General features: G+C 34.6%; 4 protein-coding genes across 4 annotated transcripts in view; 2 read left to right on the top strand and 2 right to left on the bottom strand.

The window, feature by feature from the left end:
• Positions 1-2,640: 2,640 nt before the first annotated feature.
• Positions 2,641-4,202, bottom strand: LOC111481401 (bidirectional sugar transporter SWEET5-like). The gene is made up of 6 exons (XM_023126792.1): positions 3,925-4,202; positions 3,801-3,837; positions 3,502-3,718; positions 3,242-3,403; positions 3,036-3,155; positions 2,641-2,942 (listed from the first exon to the last, which is right to left on the bottom strand). Exons 1-6 carry the CDS (start codon positions 3,965-3,967, stop codon positions 2,781-2,783), a joined length of 741 nt encoding a protein of 246 aa, XP_022982560.1. The 5' UTR covers positions 3,968-4,202; the 3' UTR covers positions 2,641-2,780.
• Positions 4,203-7,094: 2,892 nt separating this feature from the next.
• On the top strand, positions 7,095-7,598 carry LOC111481993. Its single transcript, XM_023127620.1, has one exon. The coding sequence runs from the start codon at positions 7,095-7,097 to the stop codon at positions 7,596-7,598; it is 504 nt and encodes a 167-aa protein (XP_022983388.1).
• Positions 7,599-11,188: 3,590 nt separating this feature from the next.
• On the top strand, positions 11,189-14,046 carry LOC111481400 (homeobox-leucine zipper protein HAT5-like). The gene is made up of 4 exons (XM_023126791.1): positions 11,189-11,685; positions 12,741-12,880; positions 12,966-13,205; positions 13,458-14,046. Exons 1-4 carry the CDS (start codon positions 11,595-11,597, stop codon positions 13,842-13,844), a joined length of 858 nt encoding a protein of 285 aa, XP_022982559.1. The 5' UTR covers positions 11,189-11,594; the 3' UTR covers positions 13,845-14,046.
• A 406-nt stretch (positions 14,047-14,452) lies between these two features.
• LOC111481399 (methyl-CpG-binding domain-containing protein 9-like) overlaps positions 14,453-25,506 on the bottom strand; it is a 17,364-nt gene continuing 6,310 nt past the window's right edge. The window contains exons 6-11 of the mRNA XM_023126790.1: positions 23,661-23,996; positions 20,613-20,711; positions 18,495-18,935; positions 17,820-18,030; positions 15,779-17,715; positions 14,453-15,518 (exon numbers count right to left, since the gene is read on the bottom strand). Of these exons, the coding sequence (XP_022982558.1) occupies positions 15,216-15,518; positions 15,779-17,715; positions 17,820-18,030; positions 18,495-18,935; positions 20,613-20,711; positions 23,661-23,996 (3,327 nt within the window). The 3' untranslated portion in view covers positions 14,453-15,215. The remainder of the gene's footprint in view (positions 15,519-15,778; positions 17,716-17,819; positions 18,031-18,494; positions 18,936-20,612; positions 20,712-23,660; positions 23,997-25,506) is intronic.

Raw genomic sequence — 25,506 nt, 5'->3', positions numbered from 1 at the left:
GTTCAGAATATCCTTGCCATCATCGGAAATGTCATCACCTTCGCCCTCTTCTTCTCTCCGCTGTAAGCTCTCTCTCTCCATCTCACTTCTTCCTTCTTTCTTTATATCATTGTTTACATTTCTCAATTTCATGTAATTCAGGCCAGCGGTTTATAAACTCATAATCACCAACTCGGTGGAGGACTTCAAGCTATGTGCTCCCCTTGCAAACCTCCTGAGCTCTATGCTTTGGCTCTTCTATATGATGCCCTTTATTCACACCCTGATCACATTTTGGGGGTCACTGTTGATGTTACAGGCTTCCTTCTTCAACTTGTTTACTTAGCCATTTTCTTCAATTTGCCCATAACAAACCACGGGTATTTTCTTTAATTATTCACTCCTTTTTCTTTTCATATGCATACTAACCATAATTGGTGTTCATCTTATGATTTCAGAAGAAATTGGGTATTTATGTTGTGATGGAGCTCATATTTATGGCAATCATTGTTGCTATTACGATGCTAGTCTTGCCAGAAACAAAAAATAGATCGCTGATGATGGGAATAATTTGTAATGGGTACAACACACTGATGAATATTAAACCTATAACCATGGTGGTAAGTGATTTATTAATATATGATATGGTTTATGATCCAGAAAATAAGAATTAATAACGTACGGTTGACTAGATGGAGGTGATGAGAACAAAGAGTGTGAAGCATATGTCGTTGCCTGTTTCATTGGCAAGCTTCCTCAATGCGTGTGTTTGGACCGCTTATGCCATTCTCAAGCACGATATATATATATGCTTGTGAGTATAATTGTGTTTACAGATATTTATAAATAAATAAATGAAACCCTAATTTATGATATGAGTTGAATTTTGCAGATAAACAAGGGTGTTGGAGTGATTTCAGGTCTTCTTCAACTCATTACATATGGTTACTACTGCGTTAATTGGTCCAAAACTTGAGAGATCAAAGTTACGTTGGATGGAGCGCATAAAGATCTAAAATGTTTATGAAAAAGACAATTTTAAGTACTTTGAGGCTTGTTTATTTCCAAGAACATGTTGTTGATCCAATTATGAGACTGTTTTTGAATTCAATTCCTATAATTCGGGTTGTATTTATATAAATTGGAGTCAGAATTTCATCGAACTTCCGTCTCAAGAATTGCTCACAGACTTTGGGAGAACCATTATAGACGTTTGGTTTGTTCAAATCCATCGAGAATCGAAGATAAGCATTTTGAGTAAGGTGTGGGTAAGAGAAGGTGCTTTTGAGAAAGGAACGGACAACTTTGGTGGCGGCGGCGGTGGTGAAGACGTTGAGGGAAGAAAAGAAAAAAAGAGAAGGAAATGAGGTGGGGGTGGTGGTGGCGGCCACGGCGGCGACAGTGGTGGTGGTAGTGCTGTGGAAAAAATAAAAAAGAGAGAGAGAGAGAGAGAGAAGGAAATGGGGTGGTGGTGATGGTGACGGTGACGGTGGTGGTGATGGCAGCGGAGATCGCGGCTTAGTGTTTGAAAAGCATGATTTTTTAGGTGTAAAGCGTGATTTTTTGATTGTTAATGAATTGTGCTTGATGTTGTTGTTCTTTTGTTTGGCTTCTGGGTTTGAACTAATGGTTGTAAAAATTAGAAAACTGAATTATAGATGCATAAAGCTCGCCGGAGAAACTCCTTCTATACAATCCCTGATTAGATCTGGAGAAAAATGAGACTGCCATTATTTCATTCGTATTCCTTGGAATTCCAAAGCTTCATGTATAATTGTTCATGAATTTTGAGTAATTGGGTTCTTTATATTTTGTACTCAACCTAGTGCAACCCCTTGATTTTAAAATTTTTTCTGAAAAAAACTATGAAAAATCTCAATTCTAAATTTAAAAGGGATTCAATTTGATTTCGGTTTTGTATTTACCCGTCCATCTCACTCCCTTCTCTCCCTAATAGGAGAGTTTTGGGCCGGGAATGAGGTGGATTTGGTGGGAGTCCAACACGGATGGGAGAAACCAAATAGGTTTATAAACCTTTCTTTGAATTTAATTCACATGGAAAGGAAATCTGAAAAGCTGAAATGGAATCTAAGAAAGAACAAAAAGTAAACATTTTGAATAAGGAGTGGGTAAGAGAGGGTGGTCTACGTATAGTATCATATTAGATCTTAGTATCATATGAGTAACTTTCTCGTTCAAAGATGAACCAAAATAGAAACTATTGAGTATGTGCATCAAGTACACGAGGAGTACATGAAGGAATTGAGATCACATCAAAAGTAAGTGTTTCCAAAGATAAGAATATTTTGAGACATTTACTTTGAAAGAATAAAGATATATATTAAATATGTTGGTGTGAGATAGGAACTTTAAAGAATTTTATATTAATTTGAAAAAGACTTATTAAGTAAAATTTCCATTAAACCAATCATTCATGATGGGACGGCCAAATCGTTGATGCAAATAATATAAAAATACCAAATTTTCTCCCTATGTACCCTCTGTAAAGTAAAAGAATCTCTTGGAAAGATCAAAGAAAGAACCTGTTTTTGCTCCGTAAAGAATTCTTCCCATAATTACGAATTTAACCTTTTAAAAAGAACGCGTACAGTTACTTTTGTGTTTACGAGCCAAAGTTTTAAGACAAGAAACGCTGAGCAATTATTGTTTCTCAAGTAGATCTACCACTTTCATTTTTTTAAGATAAAATAACAACAACAACAAATCAAAATCCCAAACAATAATAACAGTTGGTTTGAATAATACAAAGCATAAAAGCTAAGATAAAAAAGACAACAGTTTTAGACCTTGCATGGTCCTTCTACCACCGACAGTTGGAGCTTGGTTGGTTCTTTAGTTGGTTCTTTCTCTATAATTTCTTCTTCTTTTGATCCCGTTATGGAGTAATATGCATATATAAATAGTTGGAGAACACCCGAAACTACTCCAATACTATTGCAAATCTGCAAGTTTTTCCATAAACAAAAGAAACCCAATTCAATTAACCCAATTTCAGATCGAAATCAATAAAAATATCGATATGTTAAAGAACGTACCAATATGTAGATATCGAATTTGATGAGAGCATACGATGTCCAGATGCAACCATTGAAGAAGTTCGCCAATGAAAGAGTGAACGGCATGTACTTTACACTCCTAGTTTGTATCACCTTTTTCTATTGAAACAATCGAGTTTTAAATTTACGTGAAAAAAAATTAAAAAATAGGTTAATTTATTTCGAATAAATCTCAAAGAACTTACCATGATGGTTAGAGGAGAGACATACATGAGGACGTTGAAAATGTCACAAATGATTCCGACCAATAACGATCGATTCTTTGTTCCATGCAATGCAAGTGTGGTTATGTGAATGACAATTGAAACGAATATGAGCTCTATTAGTATGGATATGCACACTTTCGTCTGAAAACACGAAACCGCGAACAATGTCATAAATTTCGGAGATTTTTTAATGAATCGAATGAAATTTAGTGGGAAAAAAATGAATAAGAACATCATACACGGCCTCTATAGTCAGCAAAAATGAAGAAGATGGTCAAGTAAACCATCTCCAAAACAAGCCCAACGGAGTTAATAGTGATGACCAACATGCTGTCCGGATGAACGAATGGCATGCCATAGAACACCCAGAACATACAATTCAGCACCGTTGCAATATAAGGATCTGGCTTGAATTCCTCCACTGATTTCTTCTTAATTATTTGGTAAAACGTTGGTCTACATAATGTTTTATGTCCATGCAAAGGTTAATTAATGATTCGAATAAAATAAAGGAGATCGAAGGAAGAAGAGAGCTTACAATGGCGAGAGAAACAAACCGAACGAAATGACATTGCCTGTAAATTTAACAAGTACAGAGACTGAAATGAAACGAGACTAAAAAATCCCAACACGAATAAGATAACAGAATGAGAAGTAGTTACCAATAACGCCGACGATAAACCGAGCAAGGTCAGCACTAACCATCTTCGACGTGAATGAAACGAGAAGTGGGTGCAATTTGAGAGAGGAAGAGAGGTTGTTTGAGAATGAAGAGAAGGGTTTGTTTGAATGTTAATGAAGAGTGATTGGGAGTAGAAATGGTATGTCAGAATGATTCCATTGATTTGGAGTAGGAATTTTATGTCAGATTGATTGATTCAGAGACTTTTGTCGGCTTCAAATCTTTGTCTCTCTCCCAGAGAATTTGAGGGCAAATCAATGCATGGGGGGCGAGGAAACAGCGTCAAAATTGGCCTTTATATACCCACAAATGGCTATTTTTTAATTGCTTGAAGCACATGCACTCAACAATATGATACTCAAATGGGTGTGGATTAGTGGATAAATATGTAGGATGGCCCGTGATGGCTGTAGGGATGCTTGGTTTTTCAATTTTATTTCTGACTCACTTTTTGAAAGTGGCAGCTTTATGTATATGGTGACATATATTGATTTTTCTTGAGTTAGGCTTTGTGTGAGAGGCTTTATGAGTTGTCTTTCATTAATTAAGGCTTTGTTTTGTTCATAATTTGGATGGATATGTCACATGAAAGTTGACCTTCATATCCATACTAAAACCCTACTTTATCCCTAATAAGATCAGTGTTTTACTACAATGATATGAAGATCGATCGTTGAGCTGGTTTAGTGTGTTGGGTACTTTTAAGAGCTTAATTGGATCTTGCAACGTCGATTCTTCATAACAAGTGAAATGAGTATGGATATTACTATAACAAATTGACTATTCAATACTACTTCAATGCGGTAGCCAATCTGTGCATCATTGTGGTCTAACCGGACTAGAGAGCTTTAAACGGGTATATATTTGATGGCGTTTTTTTAAGATTTAATGTTTAAATATTAGTATAATTATATTTACGGATGATAATTACAAACGAGACTAAAATTACTATTATTTAAATTAAAATAGACGTTTAACAAATTTATAAATTAAAAAAAAAAAATTGAGAGATGGAAATAAAATATTTAACTAGAGGCCCATGTCATTTATTTATTATTATTATTTATTTTTATTTTTGTTAAATTCAATATCCTTTTATCTTGTGGGAGTTGTGAACATAATTTTAATATGTGAATTTTTAAGCAAAAAATTATAAATTGGAAAAAGAAAAAGAAGAAATTTAATCTTAATAATCGCATGAGAGACAATAATGATGACATCGAATATATGAAAATGATTAACTTTAGATTTTTATAAATAAAAATATGGGGGGTTTTCTGCATGTGATTAACTATTGAAAAAATAAAATAATTATATAATTATTTTTTTAGATAAAAAAAAAAAAGAAAGAAAAGAATGTATTTTAGAATAAAAAATAAATAAATAAAAAAGAAGAAGAAAGGAAAAATATACTTTATAAAATCCAATGTATTTACCCATAATTGGTGTATTATTTGAAGAAAAGTATTTCAGTTAGTAAAATAAATACCATATATTAGTTATTATTATTATTATTATTATTTTAACACAAAAAGCAGATAAGAAAAGGGTAGCATAGGGAATATTTAGCAATTCAATCATTAAAGTATCAATCATAGCTCAAACATTACTTAATCCCATTTTCCGAAAAAGAATTTCACATGTGAGAAAGAGAATTTCCGTGTTTAAAAAAGTTTAAAAAGTACTCATAATTAATAAAATAAAACTCATTTTTATTCTTTAAAATTATTTACTGGAATCTATATATTTATTAAATTTTATTTTTGTATTTTGATGTGCGACATCAAAGATACATAAATGAACCGAGACTTCATCTGAATAAGATAGTTAATAAACGTTTAAAAGAATTGAAATTCACTATATAGTATAATTAAATTCATTAAAAATAATAATAATAATAATATAATAATGATAAAACTTTGGCATGATTAGCCAATAGTATATTTTATAACATGATTCCATTGTTACAATATTTATGTAATTTTTAGCATAATTAAATTCAAGTGGTTCATTTTATACCATTTTACAACATATTAATTTAATCATTTTTTAAGCAAATATATAATAAATATGAAAGAAAAAAAAAATAAAAAGCAGACTAGCTGGATTTCACAAGCTTTTTGTTTCCATTATTCTCCATTTTACACCTTTACAGACTAACGTGCATTTGGAATACAAAAATATTGGGCCAAGGCCATTATTGTCATTTTACATAATCATATTTGTATTTTTTTTTTTCATTTTTTGTGGGTTGTTTTAATTCTTTTAACACAAATAATTTAGATATTTGATAATTATATTTATTTCATTTAATAAAAAAAAAAAAAAATTGTCCCTTTACATAAAAGACTGTTTTATATTACAATTACTCGAACCGAAACACAATCCAGACATTGTGATTAAACACAATGGACTAAACTCAAAAGAAATTTGTTTAATCGTGTTTTCATTATTTTGTAAATAATCATACAATATAAAAAAAAAAATTATTTACTTCATTCAATATTTTGCTCGTATAATATAAATAACAAACGTTGGTCGAGTATATATATATATATATATATATTATTATTATATTATCCATCGGTATTTTCGTAAAATTTAGATTGGAATGCTTATACCCAACATCTTAAACCTCGTTCCTAAATAGGATTTCAAATTTAATGATAAAAAAATGGAACTTATTTTCTAATTTTAAAATATTTATTTGATGATTTAAATATTTGATGATTTTTTTTTTTTTTTTTTTATATTTATACTAATTGAAATATCTCTTCATATTTCTATTGTCTAACATCCTTTCTATTTTTTTATAATATTTTTAAGTAAAATTTTTATAAAATGATTTTTTTTAAAAAAACTTAGAAGTATATTGAATTATATTTTGTAAAAATATTAAGTTTCAAAATATATTTACTTTTATTTTATTCATTTTTATGAAATTAAAATTGTAATTAAAAAAATAAAATGTTATTTATAGTTAAGGAAAAATCAGTTGAGAGAATTACGGAAGACCGTTGATGATGGGGCAGTTGAGGAAAACGGTTATGATACAATCGCTATAAAAACAAATCCAACGCAAAATTCTCAAACGGAAGAAGCCTAAAAACCCTAAAAAGCCATTTTAAACTATCAATTTCCAATTTCAAAATGGCTGAAAACCGCTTGGTTTCTTTCTCACTCCTATTTCTGGCCGCCGTCGCCGCCGCCACCCTCTCATGCAACGGCCAAGCTCACGGATCCGACATCTGCGACAAAGCCGACTACGTGCGCCTCTGTCGGTTCGCAGTGAAAGGGTCGAACGACCCAAGAGTTGCCCTTAAGAACACCATCGAAGTGCTCATGTCTCAAACGGAAAGCGCCAAAGCGTCGAGTCAGAGGCTGGGGAACTCACAGTTCATAGCGGTGTGCACCGAGAACTTTGACTCCGCCATCGACGATCTGGTGAAAAGCCTCCAGTATTTGGAGAGCAATGACAAGGCGAGCCTTCAATCCAGCCTGACGGGGTCGCTGTCTTTCTACGTGACGTGCAAAGATACGTTGGTGGAAGGGGGAGATGGGGTCATGAAGTTGGCTTCAAATCTGTTGATAAAAGATGATATGCTGCAACGTATGGGTGCGAATTCTTTGTATTTGGCTTCTTTGTTGAGATGATTTTCCCAATTGCTTCGTACTTGGGTGGTTCATTGTAAATGCTTCATTTATTATTGTTATAATAATTCAAAAGTGAAATGCCTAAATTAAATGACAAAGAGGGTTATCTGAAATACTTCCCTCTATGAACAATGTTATAATTTTGGAATTATATATAATCTTCTAAGAATGAGAAATATAATCTTGTCGTCCCCAGTGCAATAACACTCTTGGTAGAGAATATTTATATCCTTTAAATAGCTAGCCACTAATACTTACAACATTAAAATATAATATTATATTCCATAAATAATATATTTTTTAAATAGATATAATTTTTTTTGAAAGTTAAATATTATTTAAAAAGTATTATAATTTTGGAGTGAAGTAAAATGATGGGCAATCTAACGAACTTCAAAATTTATTGTTTTGACTTTAATTGCACAAATTTTGTTTTTGGGCAAAACAGAATATAATGGGCTGATGGCCAATCTTTTAGTTATGAATTTACTAAAGATGTAGAGGCAAAAGAGAAGCAAAGATGTCCTTCGTAGCCATATACTATTAATGGTGATGTTTCACATGTACGTATACTATTAATGGTGATGTTTCACATGTACGTATACTATTAATGGTGATGCTTCACATTGTAAATGATCATACTAATATATACACAATATATACAAAACCATGCCCCACTTTAACTCAAATAGTTATAACAATTGTTAGATCCCACATTGGAACAAAACCAACTGTTAGATCCTTGTCGATCCCATATCAGTTAGAGATCCCACATCAATCGAAGAGGAATGAAACGAAACCAACTATTCGATCCCACATCGGTTGGAGAGAGGAAGTTCGATCCCACATCAATTGGAGAGAAGAAGTCCAATCTCACATCGGTTGAAGAGAGGAAGCCCAAACCTCTCAAACCTTGAGGGGAAGCAAGCCTAGAAGGGAAAGCCCAAACCAAGAAAGAGAGGGATGGTGTTTCTCTTGCTTTTGGCATAGCGGGCCCCAACGGGAGGGCCCGCAAGACGGGTTATTAGCTCTATGGATAAATGAGTCGATTCAGGTGAGATCCAATGTAGATCCAAGATCCGGGTGAGCTTGAATAGAAAGACAATATAAAAATTTATGAAATTGTATGGGACAAATGGGCAGACTTTTCATTAAACATATTTAGTCACATAGCTAATACGACCCAAATAGCTGTAACAGGGCAAAGGACGTAAACATATTTGCACCATTAAATCGTGATATTTCATATCGGGTTTAGATCACACTCATACACAAAAAGATACACCACTAACAAGTTTAAGGTAAGAGATAAGAGATGGGTATCTAAGAGCTTTTAAACTCTCACACTAAGTGCCCTCTCCTTTACTTTTCTCATTCAAAAGCACTCTAAAGAAAACGCCCTATCCAACATTACTTCCAAGTCTTGTTCACTCGAACTATTCACAAAATGAGCTAAAGATAAGGATCATCTGTATGGAAAAAACGTGTAGCTTTCACGCCCACATTATGGACCTCCTTCAAAACAAGCTGCTGCTTATGCGCAAAGGCAGCTCACCCCGCCCATGCCGCTTGCACACACTCTCTGTTGGAGCTTTAACCTAAGCTTCCTCCACAATTCAACACTTCGTGGAGCATGTCACTTTCTTTTTAATGCATGCAATTTTCAATCCCATTTTCTCTTATTGCTTTTTTTTTTCTTCTCCACTTACAAAAAGAGATAGCCTTTTGGTTCATTCCCCCATAAATGTTTCTTTTTTTCATCAAACAAGAAAAACCCAAGTCGAATTTGAATCCTACCTAACTCTAGAATATGTGTTTTAACTCTATAAGATATGTAACGGGTCAAACTAATAATATTATCGAGAGGTGTGCCAACGGTGAAACATCTCTCCTTAACAAAACTGTGAGATATAACGGTACTTAACAAGTCAAAGCGAACAATATCTTATTTTTTATTTTTAGATCTTTAAATTTTGAGTATTCAAAATAATGCTTTTAGATCATTTAAAATATGCTTCTAAATATCTTTAATAGCAATTTTTATTTCTTTTCTTTTTTTTTTATAAATTTTTTTTAAAAAAAATAATAGCAATTTGTAATGGATGATAAGAGAGTAGAATAAATGTTCATTAATATTTGGGAAGAAGCCCTCCAAATTTTCTAAAATTTCTATTCATTATTACAAATTGAAAAAATTCAATATTTTAATTTCATCTTGGAAAAAAAAAATGAATAAAGCGATTTAGTCATATTTATTAATTGGAATGGAGAAATAAAATAATTTGACAAAATTAAGAACTATTTAATGTGGGGAAAATAATTTTAAATTATTCACCAAAGTCAGAGCAGTACCAATAAAACCCTAATTTTTTAAAAACAAAATTGCAAAAATATGGGCCATGTGTACTGCCACCTAATATTATTATTATTAATTAATAAATAGTTTTTTAATTGTAAAAACAAAAGTCATATATTTCTTTTATATTTTTACGCAACTTTCTTATGAGTAATTTCATATTCAGAAAAAACATTGGCCACAAGATAGTATTAAAATAATTTTCCAGCTATTTTGCTAAATCTATAAGAAAATGCTGTCAATTTTTTTTTTTTTTCTACAATGTTATTATTTTAAATAGAATCTTGTGAGATATAATATATATATTTTGTGACACCCGAATAAATGAGGAACACATGAATAAATTGAAACTACTGAAAACGATCCTGAAAATAAGATGACTAAACAAGTTACAATATATATTTTTTTAAAGATGAGACGGTTTAAAATCTCATCTATATTAAATAAAAAAAAAAACTATTATAAATTTGAACACATAGGATCATGAACTAGTCGAACTCATTAATTAAAACATTGAATAATAATTTGAAATGTTATGAGATTGGTCCATTTTATTTCATAGTTTTAAAAGTTTTAATTTTATTTTTAATTTATCCTTAGAAATTTTTTATCCCTTAAAAAAAATTAGAAAACGTTTTAAGAAAATAATGTTATAAGTTAACGAATAATAAACGACGACTGATAACATATAATTCGGGTAAGTCTCTTCTGTTGTATATTTTGAAACAAATTATTTTGATTAAACATAATTTAACAAAATGTCAAAAGAATTTAAAATGGACATACAGTCACATGCAACATAGAATTAGGAGGCGCATCTAGACGAGATACTTTAATATTTTGACTTCTTGTCATGTGTTTCAATCTCAGTGGCTGTCTTTCGAATCGACGGCCTAGATCTAGTTTTTGGTGTAAAGTCAAGCATCGGAAATTATATATAAAACTCCATTTCTAAACAATCTTCTTTATTCAATATTTCTAAATGGTTAATGGTTTAGATATTCAATTTATAATTATTTGTATTCATTTTAAATTTGGAGAAAATAATTATTCGTAAATATTTAAATCTTATGGGCAGAAAAATAATTATTTTAAAGTATGGGGATGACTTCATATATAGTTACAAGGTATCTTTCGTTTTTTAATATCATCCCAGTTGATGGATAAAAAAATATTATTTAGAAAAATAAAATAAAAATACTTTTGTAATAAAAATATAATGACAGTGGTAGTTTAGTCATTTCAACTCCCTCCCTTTAGGTAGCGGAAGGCGCCTGGAAAAAGCCATCGATTGGAAGAACAGATATAGAGTCCAGCCGTCGCGTCTCCTCTGTCCGATCATATCGCTCTTCTTCTTTCTGCGTGTCACCGGAACTTGTATCTCCGACGACCGATTGTTATTGGAATCTGTGAAGCAGAAATTAAAAGGCATGGTGGGATTTTTTGCGATTCCGTTGGAGATTTCCGCTAGGTTACTCTGGACTACCAGTTTCTTCCGCCACAAGCGATCTTGATCCTGTTTTTCTTTTTCCTTTTCGAGATTACTGTTCGTGTTTTAGGTTAGTAGTAAACCTTCGCCTTAGTCAAATTCGAAATTTCGTACAAATTTTACCTCTACGCCGCTGGAATCGGAGATTTTAATGGAGTCTGGGCGGTTCTTGTTTAATCCGCGGCCTTGCGGTGGCAACATGCTTTACCTTGGCGGAGCCGGTGGCGATCCTGTTCTGCGAGGTCAATTTCTCTTCCGATCTCTTTTATTTGTATTGATTCATGGCTATAAAGTTTTTTCAAAGCATTTTAATCAAACTTCTACTTCTATACTTTAATATACACTTATTCGTTAGAATTAAAAGTTTCGCTATATCATTTAATGTTTTTATTTTCAATTTTACTTCAAATAGAACTCAATAATAGAGATACTTTTAAAATTTTAATTTCCTTTAATAACCCTTCCATAAAATAAAAAAAAAAAAAAACTTTTCAAAATGTCTTTTTTTTTAGAATTTAGCTATAAGAATTCAATTAATTACTTGAAGAAAATGAAATCATATTAAAAAACTGTGAGAAAAACAAAACATATTAAGAAATATTCACCCAAATTTTAAGAACAAAAATTATGTTTTTTTTTTTTTTTGTGGATAAGTTTTTAATACTTTTTTTTTATTTTCCACAATTTATGAACTTTTCAAAGGAGAGAGAGGAGAGAGAGAGTGATGACGTAGAGTTTTTGGAAACCCTACGATTTGTTTATGTTTTTTCATTATTTAAAGCCTCATTATAATGTTTATAATTAAGTAGTGGTCTAGAATTTATTTAAATTTGTTAATAATGGTTAGTTAATAAATTACCGCATGCCTAACTTTTTGGAATAATCCAAAAATAAGCCTATATTTTTTCTCTTATTTTAATGGAAGTGGGTTTTTCTTTTGTTTTGATCTTCAACTTTTCGATTGAGTGCTCTTGTGTGTTTCTGCATGCATTCTTCCTTGTTTAATCAATTTACATGTTAGTGGAAACCCTTTTGTTTACAATAATAATAATGATGTTTCAAATTTTATATTGATGTATGAACTTTATGAACTTAAATTATGAAATTTTAAATATTTGGTTTTATAAAATTAATTTGTTTACCAAATTTCTAATATCCATAAAATAGTTGAACAAAAAAAGAAACTGTGATTCATGTTTATAAATACTGGATTAGCATTAAATAGTTTTGTATGGATTTTCCCTCGCAATTAAATCAAAACTTATTTTATTTTTTAATATTGGGATGGAAAATGAAGGAGGAAGAACAATGATTAGTATGACTATGCATGAGAGTCCAAAGGGGAGGCCATTTTTTCAATCACCGGACGATCTTTACGATGATGAATATTACGACGAGTTCTACCCTGAAAAGAAGCGTCGTCTCACCCATGATCAGGTTTGTTATATTTGCCTGCTTCTGCTGCTGCTCTCTCTTTCTCTCTGTGGGACAAAAATGAAGAAGTTGTGGAAAATTGTTGAAGGTTCAAATGCTGGAGAAGAGCTTTGATGAAGAGAACAAACTGGAGCCAGAGAGGAAGTCCCAACTGGCCAAGAAGTTGGGGCTGCAACCAAGGCAGGTGGCTGTGTGGTTCCAGAATCGTCGTGCTCGATGGAAGACAAAGCAGCTCGAAAGGGACTATGATGTTCTTAAAGCTTCATATGATTTGCTTCTGTCTAACTATGACTCAGTTATCAAAGAGAATGCAGATCTTAAATCTCAAGTGAGTTATATATACATACACATTCTTAAATTATGGTAGACGAGTAAAATTTTCGCCTTATTCACTATTGGAGTATTGAATCTAGCTCGGTATATAGCTTAGTGAAATCCCGGTCAGTTCTTATCTAGTGCATTTCGAAAGATCGAACTAGAACAGCATGTCTGAAAGGATAAGAAAGAAAATAGGAAAGTTTATAGAAAACTAAGAACAAGAGTTAAAGACTTGAAACAAATTTCATTATATTACTTTCAGGTGGCTTCCTTAACTGAGAAATGTCTGGCTAAAGAGCTGGATGGAGGAGAAGCACCAATTCCATGTGTGACATCAGAGCCTCTTCTAGCAGACATTGGCAATGTCTCCACCCCACACTCCAGCAGAAAGGCTGAAGATCGTCTCAGTTCAGGGAGTGATGGCAGTACGGTGATCGACGATAATTGTCGACAACTCATTGATTGCTGTGATTCTTACTTCCCCAGCAACGAGTATCTGCAATGTGCACCTCTGCCTAATGGGTTGCAAATGGAACATGATAATAGCAATAACAATAGCAACTACTTGTTCTCAGACATGTTTGCAGTAACAGGCCAACAAAATCAGGAGGGACTGGGAGGGCCTCCTGCTTGGTGGACATGGCCTTAGGACAGTCATTCCACTTGTAACAGCCTGTTGCTTATACAAAATGTTAATGAAGTTCTTGTTTGTAATGTATAAAGTTGAGATATTATGGACATTGTTTGAAGTATCGTATGGCTGTGCTTAAAGAATGGTGCAAAATGTAGTGTCCACAAACTTGAACCGTAAACTTACAAGACAATGCAAGGATATAGCATACTTCAGATTTCTTGTTTTTTTTTTTTTTTTTTTTTTTTTCTTTCAATTGATATGCAAAAAAAACCTAATCCACATGAGGAAGATTCTCAAAATCCGATCGGTGGAAAATCATATTCCTGTTTTCAATTAACGACACCGATACTGAACTCCTATATGAAATCGGGTCATCAAGAATAATGAGAAGACAGAAAAAGATGTGCAGCTAGATACCTTTGATTGCTATAAGCACAAATATTCAAGATTGCCTATATAAGGCAAGAGTACTTGCTGGTACCTGTTACAATGATTGAGGAAGGCCCCAACCAAGTCATGGCACCAAGGAAGACGAGACCTACAAAAGTAAGGTCAAATTTACCATTGTTGATACTAATGCCTGCAATGGCAACAGCTGCAGAACATAGATAGGTTTAGAGTAAGAGAAACATGCAGGGTAAAATTCATTTGGAGCAAAAGATAACAGGCAGGTTATTCACGAGACGAAATAGAAACCAAAACGAGTTTTCCTGCCCTCCAGTGAATGATGGGCAGGCATCTACAAATACCCAGTTGGGAAGAACATAAATGACAGAAGAAAAAAAAAAAAAAAACTGTGGGTGGGGAGAAGGGGGGAAAGAAATGTAAAGAATTAACTGTGTTTACAACAGAGTTTCAATTCTTTTTCTAGACTTCCCTTCTCCCTTTTCTATTTATACATAATGCTTCTGTGTGTATGGAACTTGCTGTTTAATGACGACATCCTTCTAAACGAGTCTCGCTTGATAATAGATATCATTGGGACCCTACCTGCTCCAAGCATAAAATGAAAAACAAAAAACAAACAAAGAAAGCTCCAGAAGTTCTGTCCAAAATTGGGCTAAGGGACCATATTATCGATTTAGAGTTGGAGCCTCAAGCAGTCTTTATGAACAAAGCGCTCAGACATAGATTCTGAACCGCTTATCCCAGTTAGCAAGGTTACCTCTATGTACAGACGGATCTGTCGGCAGCAGGGGCGCAATGGCTGCAGCAGTTAAATCGCAAATAACTCCAAATTTGTCAAGGAGCAATGGCAAAAGGTATAAACCATAAAATGAATTGAAGGTCTTTGTCTTCAAACACAAGAACTCAACAACAACCATAACCACTGGAATAAACCCTGTGGCTATAGTTTGTCGGGAGTTATATGATGAGACTCTCAGGTTAAACCTCTGGTTCCTTTCTTTTCTTGCCAGATTTCCTGCTGCTTATCCTGGGCTTTTCTGTTAAATCCACACCAGCTAGCTTCTGATCTGGTATACTGCTCGGGTCCAAATAGTCATTTGGATCTTGGTTGGGCGATATCTTCTCGTATATAATAGCAGCATCAAGAGAGAATATGCGGAGTGCAAGAGAAGATACGGTAGAAATTTTGGCAGCAGCAGAGAGAGATGACCAGTACCACCATTCATTCTTCAAGTATTCCGTTCTTATCATGTCCTCTAATGCAATTGTTGCCTGGACCATCTGGAGAAATGAATAAAGTATTAGTTTCACCTCACGAAATTCAAGAACCAAGATATTTACTCATTGCTTCAAGCTTAGCTAAAACTTCAAGCAAATTAACAAGCACCACATAATTTTGTAAAAGAAATGTATCTAGATGCACTTGCAAGAAATAGATGCACTGCAACATATGTCAAGAAAAAGGAAAACAAATCAGCCCACAAATCAGATAATGATAATTGAAGTACCCAGACACGGTATCTGAATTAAGGAATACTGACCTCAAAAATTGTTCCTGCAGATTTTACAAATGCACGCCAGGCCCATCTCCGTTCAATACGTAGTTTTGATGGTCTTAGAGCTTCATCAGGAAGTGCAGCATCCATGTCAAGCAAATTCTTTTTCAGTCCTCTAACAACATGCAAGATTCTGCCAACTAATGGCCTCTGTGAAGATTGTGGGATGACAAAGCCTCTACCAATCCCAAACTCTGACAAACGGCTATTCATACTGATTTTTTTACTTTTTGGTTCTGGGAATCCTGATGCCGGCCTTTTTGCTTTCAGTGCACTAATTTCATTTCCAGCAGGTCTTTGGATTGAATTATCTATAGACGAATTTTGATGGCAAGCATTTTCCAGAACAATATTTCCTAGTGAAGCCTGCCTTTCAGAAGACAAGGTTCCATCCTCCCGAGTACCAGAATCTTGATTGAGATCAATTACGCTCAATGTTGATTCCCTAATGTATGGTGATATAGATGATACAAATGATGGGACCCCATTAGAACTAATAAGTCCAATCTCCTTAATGACATCCTTGTTTGAATCCTTCGTCAAAAACTTAGAAGAGATCAGATTGAAGTCAAATGGGCACACCATGCCGTCATTCTGAAATTTACTTAACCCCATACTATGGTTAAAATATCCTCCTTTAGAAGTTTCTGATGTGGTCATGCTTGATCTCTCCTCTTGCTTGCTCTCAAATTTGATATTGCATTTACTTTTTGAAGGGCCTCCAACTTCCTTGACACAATCACATTGGGCAGGGTGTAAACTACACTTTCCATTATCATGCTCCTCAAGTTCAGCAACAGTTAAAAAACTCTTATGGCAAGAGAGACAATGGAACCTAGATGGCCAGACAGGTTCCAAGCATACACACCTAAACATTTTCTCATCTTCAGCTAACCTGGTCTTGTCTAGCCATCTATTAAAGTCATCAGGCATTTCAAATTCAAGGAAAGGACCATACTTACTTTCTAATGCAGCAGATGCCCTGGTAAAAATAAAACCAGAACATTCAGGTTTTTCAACATCCGAGCTTGATGATGAGTCCTTTAACTGCTCCTCGGGACTTTGATTATAAGATCGTGAAGACATCTGAAATCTAGGTTTATACCATTGCAAAATAGACTCCTTTAACTCCCTTTCTTTGGGGTCATTATCCTTCAGCCAATCAATGAGTTTCAATATGTCTGCCTCTGTTTGATAAGAAACCCATGGAAAATTTCCAATAGAATCCCTTGGCAGATGAAGTAGTGAGGAATACATGTTTGACCCATCTAAACTTGAACAATTACCATCGCTTGTTGAAGTATAATTCTTAAACACACGACCCTTACCAACCCGGTCTCTAGATTCACTTCCAATCTGTACCAAACTCCCACTAGTGATGATTTGCGGCTGACCATTTGACATAACACTAGCCCAATACAACCGACCAGCAGAGTCACTACCCAAAAACTCCCTCCGGACAGATACCTTCAGAAGCTCCAACTCTATACTTGCTATAGAATCCTGCAGCTGCAATATGTCCTTCTTAATATTATCCAACTCATTGTGATAGGCTTGTGATTCATTCAAATGAGGAAGATGAGGAGCTACAGACACTCCGTTAGCATCACAAAGTGTCCAATGATGCTTTGTGGATGGTAGAATAGAAATTTCAGTCTCTATATTACTTTGTTCAGAACCATCAACTTTTTGTGGCAAAGAACTGGACAAAGGTGGCTCATTGAATTTTACAGGTTTGCCACTGTTTTGAGAACCTGAATTGGATAGAGCATTGCCACCAGCATCATTGTTATCGATAACATCATTGGCATTGCTCGTTTGCTCTTGAAAACTTGTATGATTGTGACACTTGTTCGCTAAGGTCGTTAACAATGAGAAGTGATCAGAAGCACCAAGCCTAGCTCCATCATAATGACCCTGTCCTGAAACATCAACAGACAACATATTGAAGTGGGAAAACCAATAAAAATATTGGGAGGTAAAACATTTATTGCAATTAGCATAGAAGACCCATCCTTCATCCCACCTTCTCGAACTGCACTAACCATAGTTGTATCAAGCTTTGCAGCTCTTGCAGCCACAACTTCTTCCCTAAACTTGACGGTTTTCCACTCCATGAAACACGAACGTAACTTCTGCTGCAACTCTGCCGATGCCTCCACACACTGCTCAAGATGTTGTCGAATTAAGGCAGAGCTAAGCAACTCATCACATAGATATTTGAGCAAGAATAATCTCTGCATCCAGAAGAAATATAAGCATAAGGAAATATGAACCATGAAATGAAAACAGCCTTTCAGATTATGTTAGGATCCCAACAACAAGAAACACAAAATCATAGCATATTGCAATATCAATAGACCTTAAAGAGGGGTATTGACTCTCCCCAAGTCCCATGGGACAATCCCTAAAATAATCCTCTGGTCCTAGGATCCCTCACTAATATTTATAACCAAGTCCTCCTAACTAATTACCACTATGCCCTTACTAACATCCTACTAATATTCCCAATAATTCTTCTAATGTGTGGTAACTGAATTGAGGCATAGTAAATATGACCGAATACTTTATTACCATTGTAATATAAATAAAAGTGCACAAGAAAAATACTACAAAATTTAGTGGAATCAAATAAAATAATGAAATAGGAGAAAAAAAATGTAAGCTTATGTCAATACGCATAATGAGAAAATTAACAAACCTCGTCCACACTGAACTCCCAATACTCCTTCTCTTCCAATGCAGCTCCTAGATTGGCAAGTTTATCCAGAAAATCACGAGTAACTTCTCCTCGGAATTTCTTGCCTTTGTGCAGGTTAGTAATGTGGCTCCTAGTATGGTTAGATGGATTTTCAACCGTATGTGTTCCCATTACACAAGAGGGACAGTACCAGTTCCCTTCAGGAATCCTGGCAAGAGGAGGATTCAAACAATATGTATGATATTCAGCATCACATGTATCACAGAGAAGGACACTGTCATCATCTTTATCAATGCCACACACTTTACAGACTCCTTCATCCCAAGGGGCTTTCGGAATCTCATTTGAGGACATGACAAAGCTATCTACTTCCACTTTCGTCTCTGCATTCACAGATTCTAGCTTGGAGAACTCCTGAAGTCTTCCAATAAGAGATACAACCTGCAGAAAAAGTTATAATCTTATCTTCAGAGACAGAGCAAAAGAAAAGGGACAAGAACACCGTAGTAGTTTTCAAGATGCTCCTATGAGGGTAATGAATACAAGATTTTCTGTCAAGCATCAAAAATATGCATCAGAAACTGTACAGGTTCGAAAGGGAGAATAACAGAATACTGGCTTCAGCTTATGTACACCGCAATGAAATTCATTCTTAAAACCCTTAACTTACCAAAGCCATTATAAAATTTCTCATTTATAACAAATGAGAGGATATCCCTAAAAAAGGCTAGGAGAAAGTTGGAATTTGGTCCATATAGTTTAAAAGTTAGAATACATCCCTATGGATTGGTAAAACCCTGACTATTTATAAGGATTTTATCACACTATAAGGACTATTTATGAGGTTTAATTAAACCATGAGGATAAAATTCTAACTTTTAAGACCATAGAGACTATATTTTAACTTTTAGGATTCAGTTCTTGTAAAGGGGGAGGTCAAACTCATTAAGGAAAAAAGAAAGAACTCCCATATGACAATATGTTGATTCACATCCAAGCAATCATATCTATATTTCCCACGTTACATTTCTCTTCTCCAAAATTCCTTTAAAGCCAACTCTAACCTAAAATAAGACATTGAGAAGTTTGTCGGACAACCAAGAGAGAAACAGCTGTGTTAATCACAGGGACAATCATCAGCTTTCCCTTGACTTCAAAAGGTTAATGGATGAGCACGTGAAAAGAAGAACACTGTTCATCTCTCAGTGGTTACTGAGGTAGAAAGGAACGACTTATTAAACTGCGTTCCTTAAGCATCAAGAATCCACTGATGAAAAAGGGGTGGTGAAAGCTTGAACTCTGTCAAAAGAATCTCTGTGGCACAATGTCATGGACTCTCTCGCTGGTTCAACGAAAGTATAGTTTTTTATGGTGGCAAAGCCCCATGGACTAGAGGTAAATTAAATTGTTCTCTTTTAGTCTTTTTAAAGGTAGAAGATTATAATGCAGATTCAGGAAGTTCAAAAATCATTGTGGTTTTGACGCACCCACAGGTAGTACATCCTAGCTAACAGCCATCTATTCTTTTTAAATATAAAAGAAACAAGATAGTTGAGGCTCCATATCTTTGGATACATAATATGTTTTCAGGCGTCTAGGACTTTCCTGCCTAAAGAGTGTCGTAACTGCTCCTTTTTTATGTATGCCAACAGAAGATTATATTGGTAATCTCTTTGGCTTAAGAAATGATAAATGAGTATCCATGTTTTCCTCGAAGATTTTTTGTTCCTACATGATTTTAACTAAAATATGTTTCTTCAAAATAAATATGAGAAAATGAAAGGTTTTTAAATCAAGAAATAACACTCAAAAATTAAAACTTAAAACATTTATCTACATGCGGTTCCAACCATGTTTTCCTTTAAGGTTTTTTGTTCCTACATTATTTAACTAAAATATGTTTCTTCAAAATAAATATGAGAAAATGAAGGGTTTTTAAATCAAGAAATAACACTCAAAATATTAAAACTTAAAACATTTATCTGCATGCGGTTCCAATGATGAAATTGTAAACAGACATCTTATGCACATCACAACTACGGTACATCACTGCCAAATTATGAAAACATTAAAATTGTAAAGAGAAATGGAAAGAAGTGAGAGCAAAAAGGCGCATACCTCATTTTCATACAGTCTCTCGAAATTCCTGGATAATGTCTCAACTAATTCAACCAAATCAGGCTGATCACCATAAGCATAGCGTAAGTTATTCCAGAGCTGCAAGGGGATATCAACCATCAATACCAATAAGCTTTTTGGATAGGAGAGAGCCAAAGCCACAAGAAAAAGTAGTAAGAACGAGCAATTAAAACAAAACACAACATGGAAGGAAATAGCAAAAATAAAACTCATCCATGATTAGCTTACAGTAACGTTTAAGAACTTTGAGCATGAACCACCAACTTCTTTTGAGATAAGAAAAATTTTATTATAGAAAAGAAAGATTGCAGAAGAGGAAGAAAAAGATATTTCGTCCTTAAAGGCCTCCATAGTTCGTCTGAATATTATGACATAAACTCCAATGGGGAACCAACCAACTGAATGCTAATAAAGCAATCCCAAAAGTATCCGCAACTGAGAGGAGTTCCCTCAAAAATCCCTTTGTTACTTTCAGCTAAAATAACAAATACAAGGCAGCTTCTAAATTAGAGACATCGGCTGAGAAGAAAGCTCCTGAACTGTTAAGTACCTAGCACCGTAGCATGGATATAGCTGAAGTTTTTTTTTTTTTTTTTAATGAGAAATCGAACTTTTGTTGAGAAATAATGAAAGAGTGCAAAGGCCAAAAAAACAAAAAAGAAACCCACAAAAAGGGGAGCCAAGTAACAAAGAATAAAAAAGTGAACCAAAAACCTATTAATAGATAAGAACACATTCCAACCAAAAAATCGTCAAATCTTCCTCCGATTCCTTATGAAAGACATTCAGTCCAAGGGACTCCAATCCAATAAAATAAGACCTAGAAATTAATTATTAAAAGACCTTGTCACTAATACCCAATGAGAAAAATGGGACCAAATGGAACAAGCCCCAACCTGCCACAAGAACAACTCTTTCTCATAGAAAGGTGAATAAAGAAGAAACTCTGTGATCGCCTCCCTACAACTCTCAAAGCTGAAGTTGAATGTCTCACAAAAACAGTTCCACAAAGCCCTAACAAAATCACATCTCTAGAGTAAATGAACAAGATCCTCTGCCACCATCCTGCAAAGAATACAACAAGGTGGCCTGACAAAAGAGGACCCTTAGCCAAGATCGGATCCTAGGTGTTAACTCTTCCATGCCCAACATGCCACACAAAGAACTTAACCTTTTTGGAAATCTTTACCTCTCCAATGGAAGGAACTAGCCAAACAACAAAAGAAAGAAAGATTTGCAAGACAAGCCTTTGGAAGGGCAAGGACTCTAGATGCAATCTTTCCTCCTATAAGGGCTAAACAAGTAACGACTAGCAAAGATCACAAAGCCAAGACATCTATATTTGCCTATTGTCCAATGGACAACAAAAACTCAAGTAAAGAGAAGGTAGAATCCTAGCAAGAGTAAGGATAGAAACCACCATATGATTCTTCTGGGAAACCAACTAATATAATCGTAAAAATGGAAGGGTCTATCCCCTAACCACCAATCATCCCAAAAATAAGTATATATCTCATTTCCCACCAAATTTTGAACAAAAAAATAAATTAAAAAATATCTCAACAGAAATATCTTTCCACGAGTTTCTGGAAGTACCCTACATCCCAACCACAGTCCAATAAAAAAGACGAGGCTCATGATTGCAAACAATAACCTAGTGCTGCAAGGTGTCAAAGTCGGGTTGGCATTGCCAAAGACATTTAGTCAGTAGGGTCTTGTTTCTCCCCCGAACATTACCTATGCCTAACCCCTTCCTCCAACAACCTAGACACCACCTCCGGTCTCACGAGATACGAACCCTTCCTCCTGTCAACCCCCTCCCGGAAAAAATCTCGCATCAATATCTCCAGACCTTGCTAACCACACTAGGTACTCCAACAGAGACTTAAATTAGGTTGGGATGATGGCCAAGGACAGACTGAGAATAAGAGCAAGCCTCCCACCTTCCAAGAAAAACTCTTCAAAATAGGATGGCGTATTCAATTTGGGAGGATCCTTGGGCTTCTAAGGTCCCCATGTCCACGGATTTCCCAAGATACGAACCTTTCCTCTCATCAACCCCCTCCAGTAAAAAATCTCGCATCAATTTTTTCGGGACCTTGCTAACCACACTAGGTATTCCAAACAGAGACATAAAGAAAGGACCGTACTGACTGGCTTTCTCCACCCAGGCACCTAGGCGGTTGGCTTCCTTTTGATGTTTGTAATGGTTGTTTCTTATCCAAAAAAAAAAAATTGCATTATTTTGTGACTAACTATATACTTCATCACAAAGCATCTGTACAAGCTTAAATCACAAGATAATTTATCAGAATTCTTATAAACATGCAGTTGCCTGTTGGAATGCCACTCAACAACTTTTCTTTTAGGATGCACTTTGAATGTCTCATGGACAATGTTCTTTGTATTTTGATCAGGCAGAAGCTCATAACAAACGTTTACCTAAATTGCATTTATATATAAAATTTTACGTAAATTGCATTTTAACACAAAAGTTGACCTAAATTGCACACCTCCTCCTGTCTTTAGTGAAACCACTATTTTTTAACAAAAGAAATATATTTATACCATAGAACCTTCGTGGGAAATTAATTGATAAGGAAATAAATTTATATCATCCTAATTCAGTTATATTTATATGTTTGCGTATATATCTAGATAATGAACATATATATGCATAATGCACATAGGGACAAATTTATCAACAACCTACACATATCTCATTGCTAAATGAAAGTTTTTCTTTAGCATTAGGATATTAATAAAGACAGTGGTAGTTTGGAAGTTCTTGGTTATGAATAGGGAGAGCTAGGGATTTTAGAAGGGATTATTTTGAGACTGTCCAGTCTCCGACTTGGAAGAGAGCCCACACTACAACCAAAATATTCCCACTCTAGGATCCCTAACTCCCCCTATTTATAACACCAAGGCACCCTAGTTAATTACAACTATGGCCTAATTATATCTTACTACTATTTCCAATTTACCATTATTAATACGAATTCTGATTAAAGAATAAAAACAAACCTCCTGAACATCCTCGAGAAATGCTTCAAGTGATCCAGCATAAGACCCAGCAGCTAATCTCAAATCAATAGTCCGGAAGTCCAATGGCCGAGAAACCATGGCTGGTGAACCAAGAAGTCCTTCATCATCATTATCACTTGAAGCAATCAATTTCCTGCCAAGCAAGTTACAGAAGACTTTTGCATCATCTGCAGCAGCAGCGCGACGTAATACAATGCGGCATTGCTTCATGACAATATCTGATATAGAAATAGTAGTTTTCCTCTTTCTTCGTTTTTCAACTCTCTGAGGCAAGCCAGCACCACATATGTCGGCTAGTAATGAAAGAACAGCTTTCTGCATTTGATAATCAGAAACAAGCAAGTTATATAAACAACTACAATGTTGAAATAAGCACAAGGCATTTGGAAATAAGTAAGCTGTATTCAACTAAGAACTATAAATTCCTGAAGCCAAAAACAAGAGCCCAGACAATATAATTTTCCACAGATTATCTGTTTGAATATTTCCAGTTTATGTAAACAGCAAAGACTCCGCATATTATGACCACAAACTATGCTCACAACTGCAACTGTCCTCTCTCTTCAAGGCCAGCTAATGTGTATATCTACCCTTGTATGGGCATCTCTTTTATGAAGACACTGTGATATGAATAAAGGCAGCAAACAATGTCTATATTCAATTTTTTTGTTATGAATAACCAAAGTTTCATTAAGAAAAATGAGACAAGGATATACAGAAACAAAGCCTGCAAAGAAAAGAGAAGGCAAACTATAAAAAGGGGACTCCGGTTAAGTAAAACAAAACCTAAAGGATAGTTACAAAAAAAGCATCATCACTGAGGCCTACAAAGAACCATAGTACATGACGAGGAACCAAACATCATTTGAAGTTCCCCCAAGCCCCTAAACAAGGACAAAAAACCCCAAACAAGGCAAGGAAGAAGTCCCAAAATGAGAAATAAAAAAAGCCACCTAATGTTTCCTCACAAAAGATATAGATGATATAAACGAGGAAACAGAGGGCAAGCGGGTCTATCTCCAACCACTTATCCTCCCAAAGATAAGTATTCCTCCCATCAACCATCAAACAATCAATGATCAAATAGAAATAGAGCAGAAGCTCGTCAGCAATACATCTCCTAGGGTTTCTAGAAGCTCCTTTTAGCTTGAGCTCCATTCTTTTGTGTTGCCCCATGTATTCCTTCATTCATTCTCAACCAAAGTTGTTCCTATCATTTTAATATATAAATATATACATGCATACATACCTATATATATATAACAAAACATGAAAAGTATTTCATGGATGTTGAAACCCCTAGAAAAGATTTGGGTTTTGATTGGACACTTGTCCCTAGGAAAATTGATACAGAACCCTAAAATGAAACTAAATCCCAGCACACTATGCAATGAGGAAAAACAAGGGAGTAGAACTATAATTCTTTGTACACTGCCTAAGCCTACAGAAACCTTCAATCAATCACAAATGATTCCCCTAACAGTAAATGGTGAGATATGGTTCTTCAACTTGCCCTCGGTCCTTTTATTCTTTCCTTTATTTTCAAATGAAAGTCTGGTTCTTACCAAAAGCATTTTACAACTAAAAGATGATTCGGAAGTTAGGATATGAAATACAAAGATTTAGGAGTAGAGACTGGTGAAGGGTGGATATTGCACATCTTAATACATCTCTTTAGTACTCTAATGTCAAAAGGTTGTACATATTACAGAGCTTTCAAACCTCCCAAGGCCTCCAATTTTTGTCCTAAATTCCTCTTACAGATCTTATTGCAGTGCTCTTGTTTCTTATCCCAACAACAAACAAAAAAAAAAAAAAAAAAAAA

Source organism: Cucurbita maxima, unplaced genomic scaffold (genome assembly GCF_002738345.1).
Source record: "Cucurbita maxima cultivar Rimu unplaced genomic scaffold, Cmax_1.0 Cma_Scf00007, whole genome shotgun sequence".
Classification (NCBI taxonomy): Eukaryota; Viridiplantae; Streptophyta; class Magnoliopsida; order Cucurbitales; family Cucurbitaceae; genus Cucurbita; species Cucurbita maxima.
Note: the sequence above shows the minus strand (reverse complement) of the source record. Positions and strands in the feature narration are given on the sequence as shown.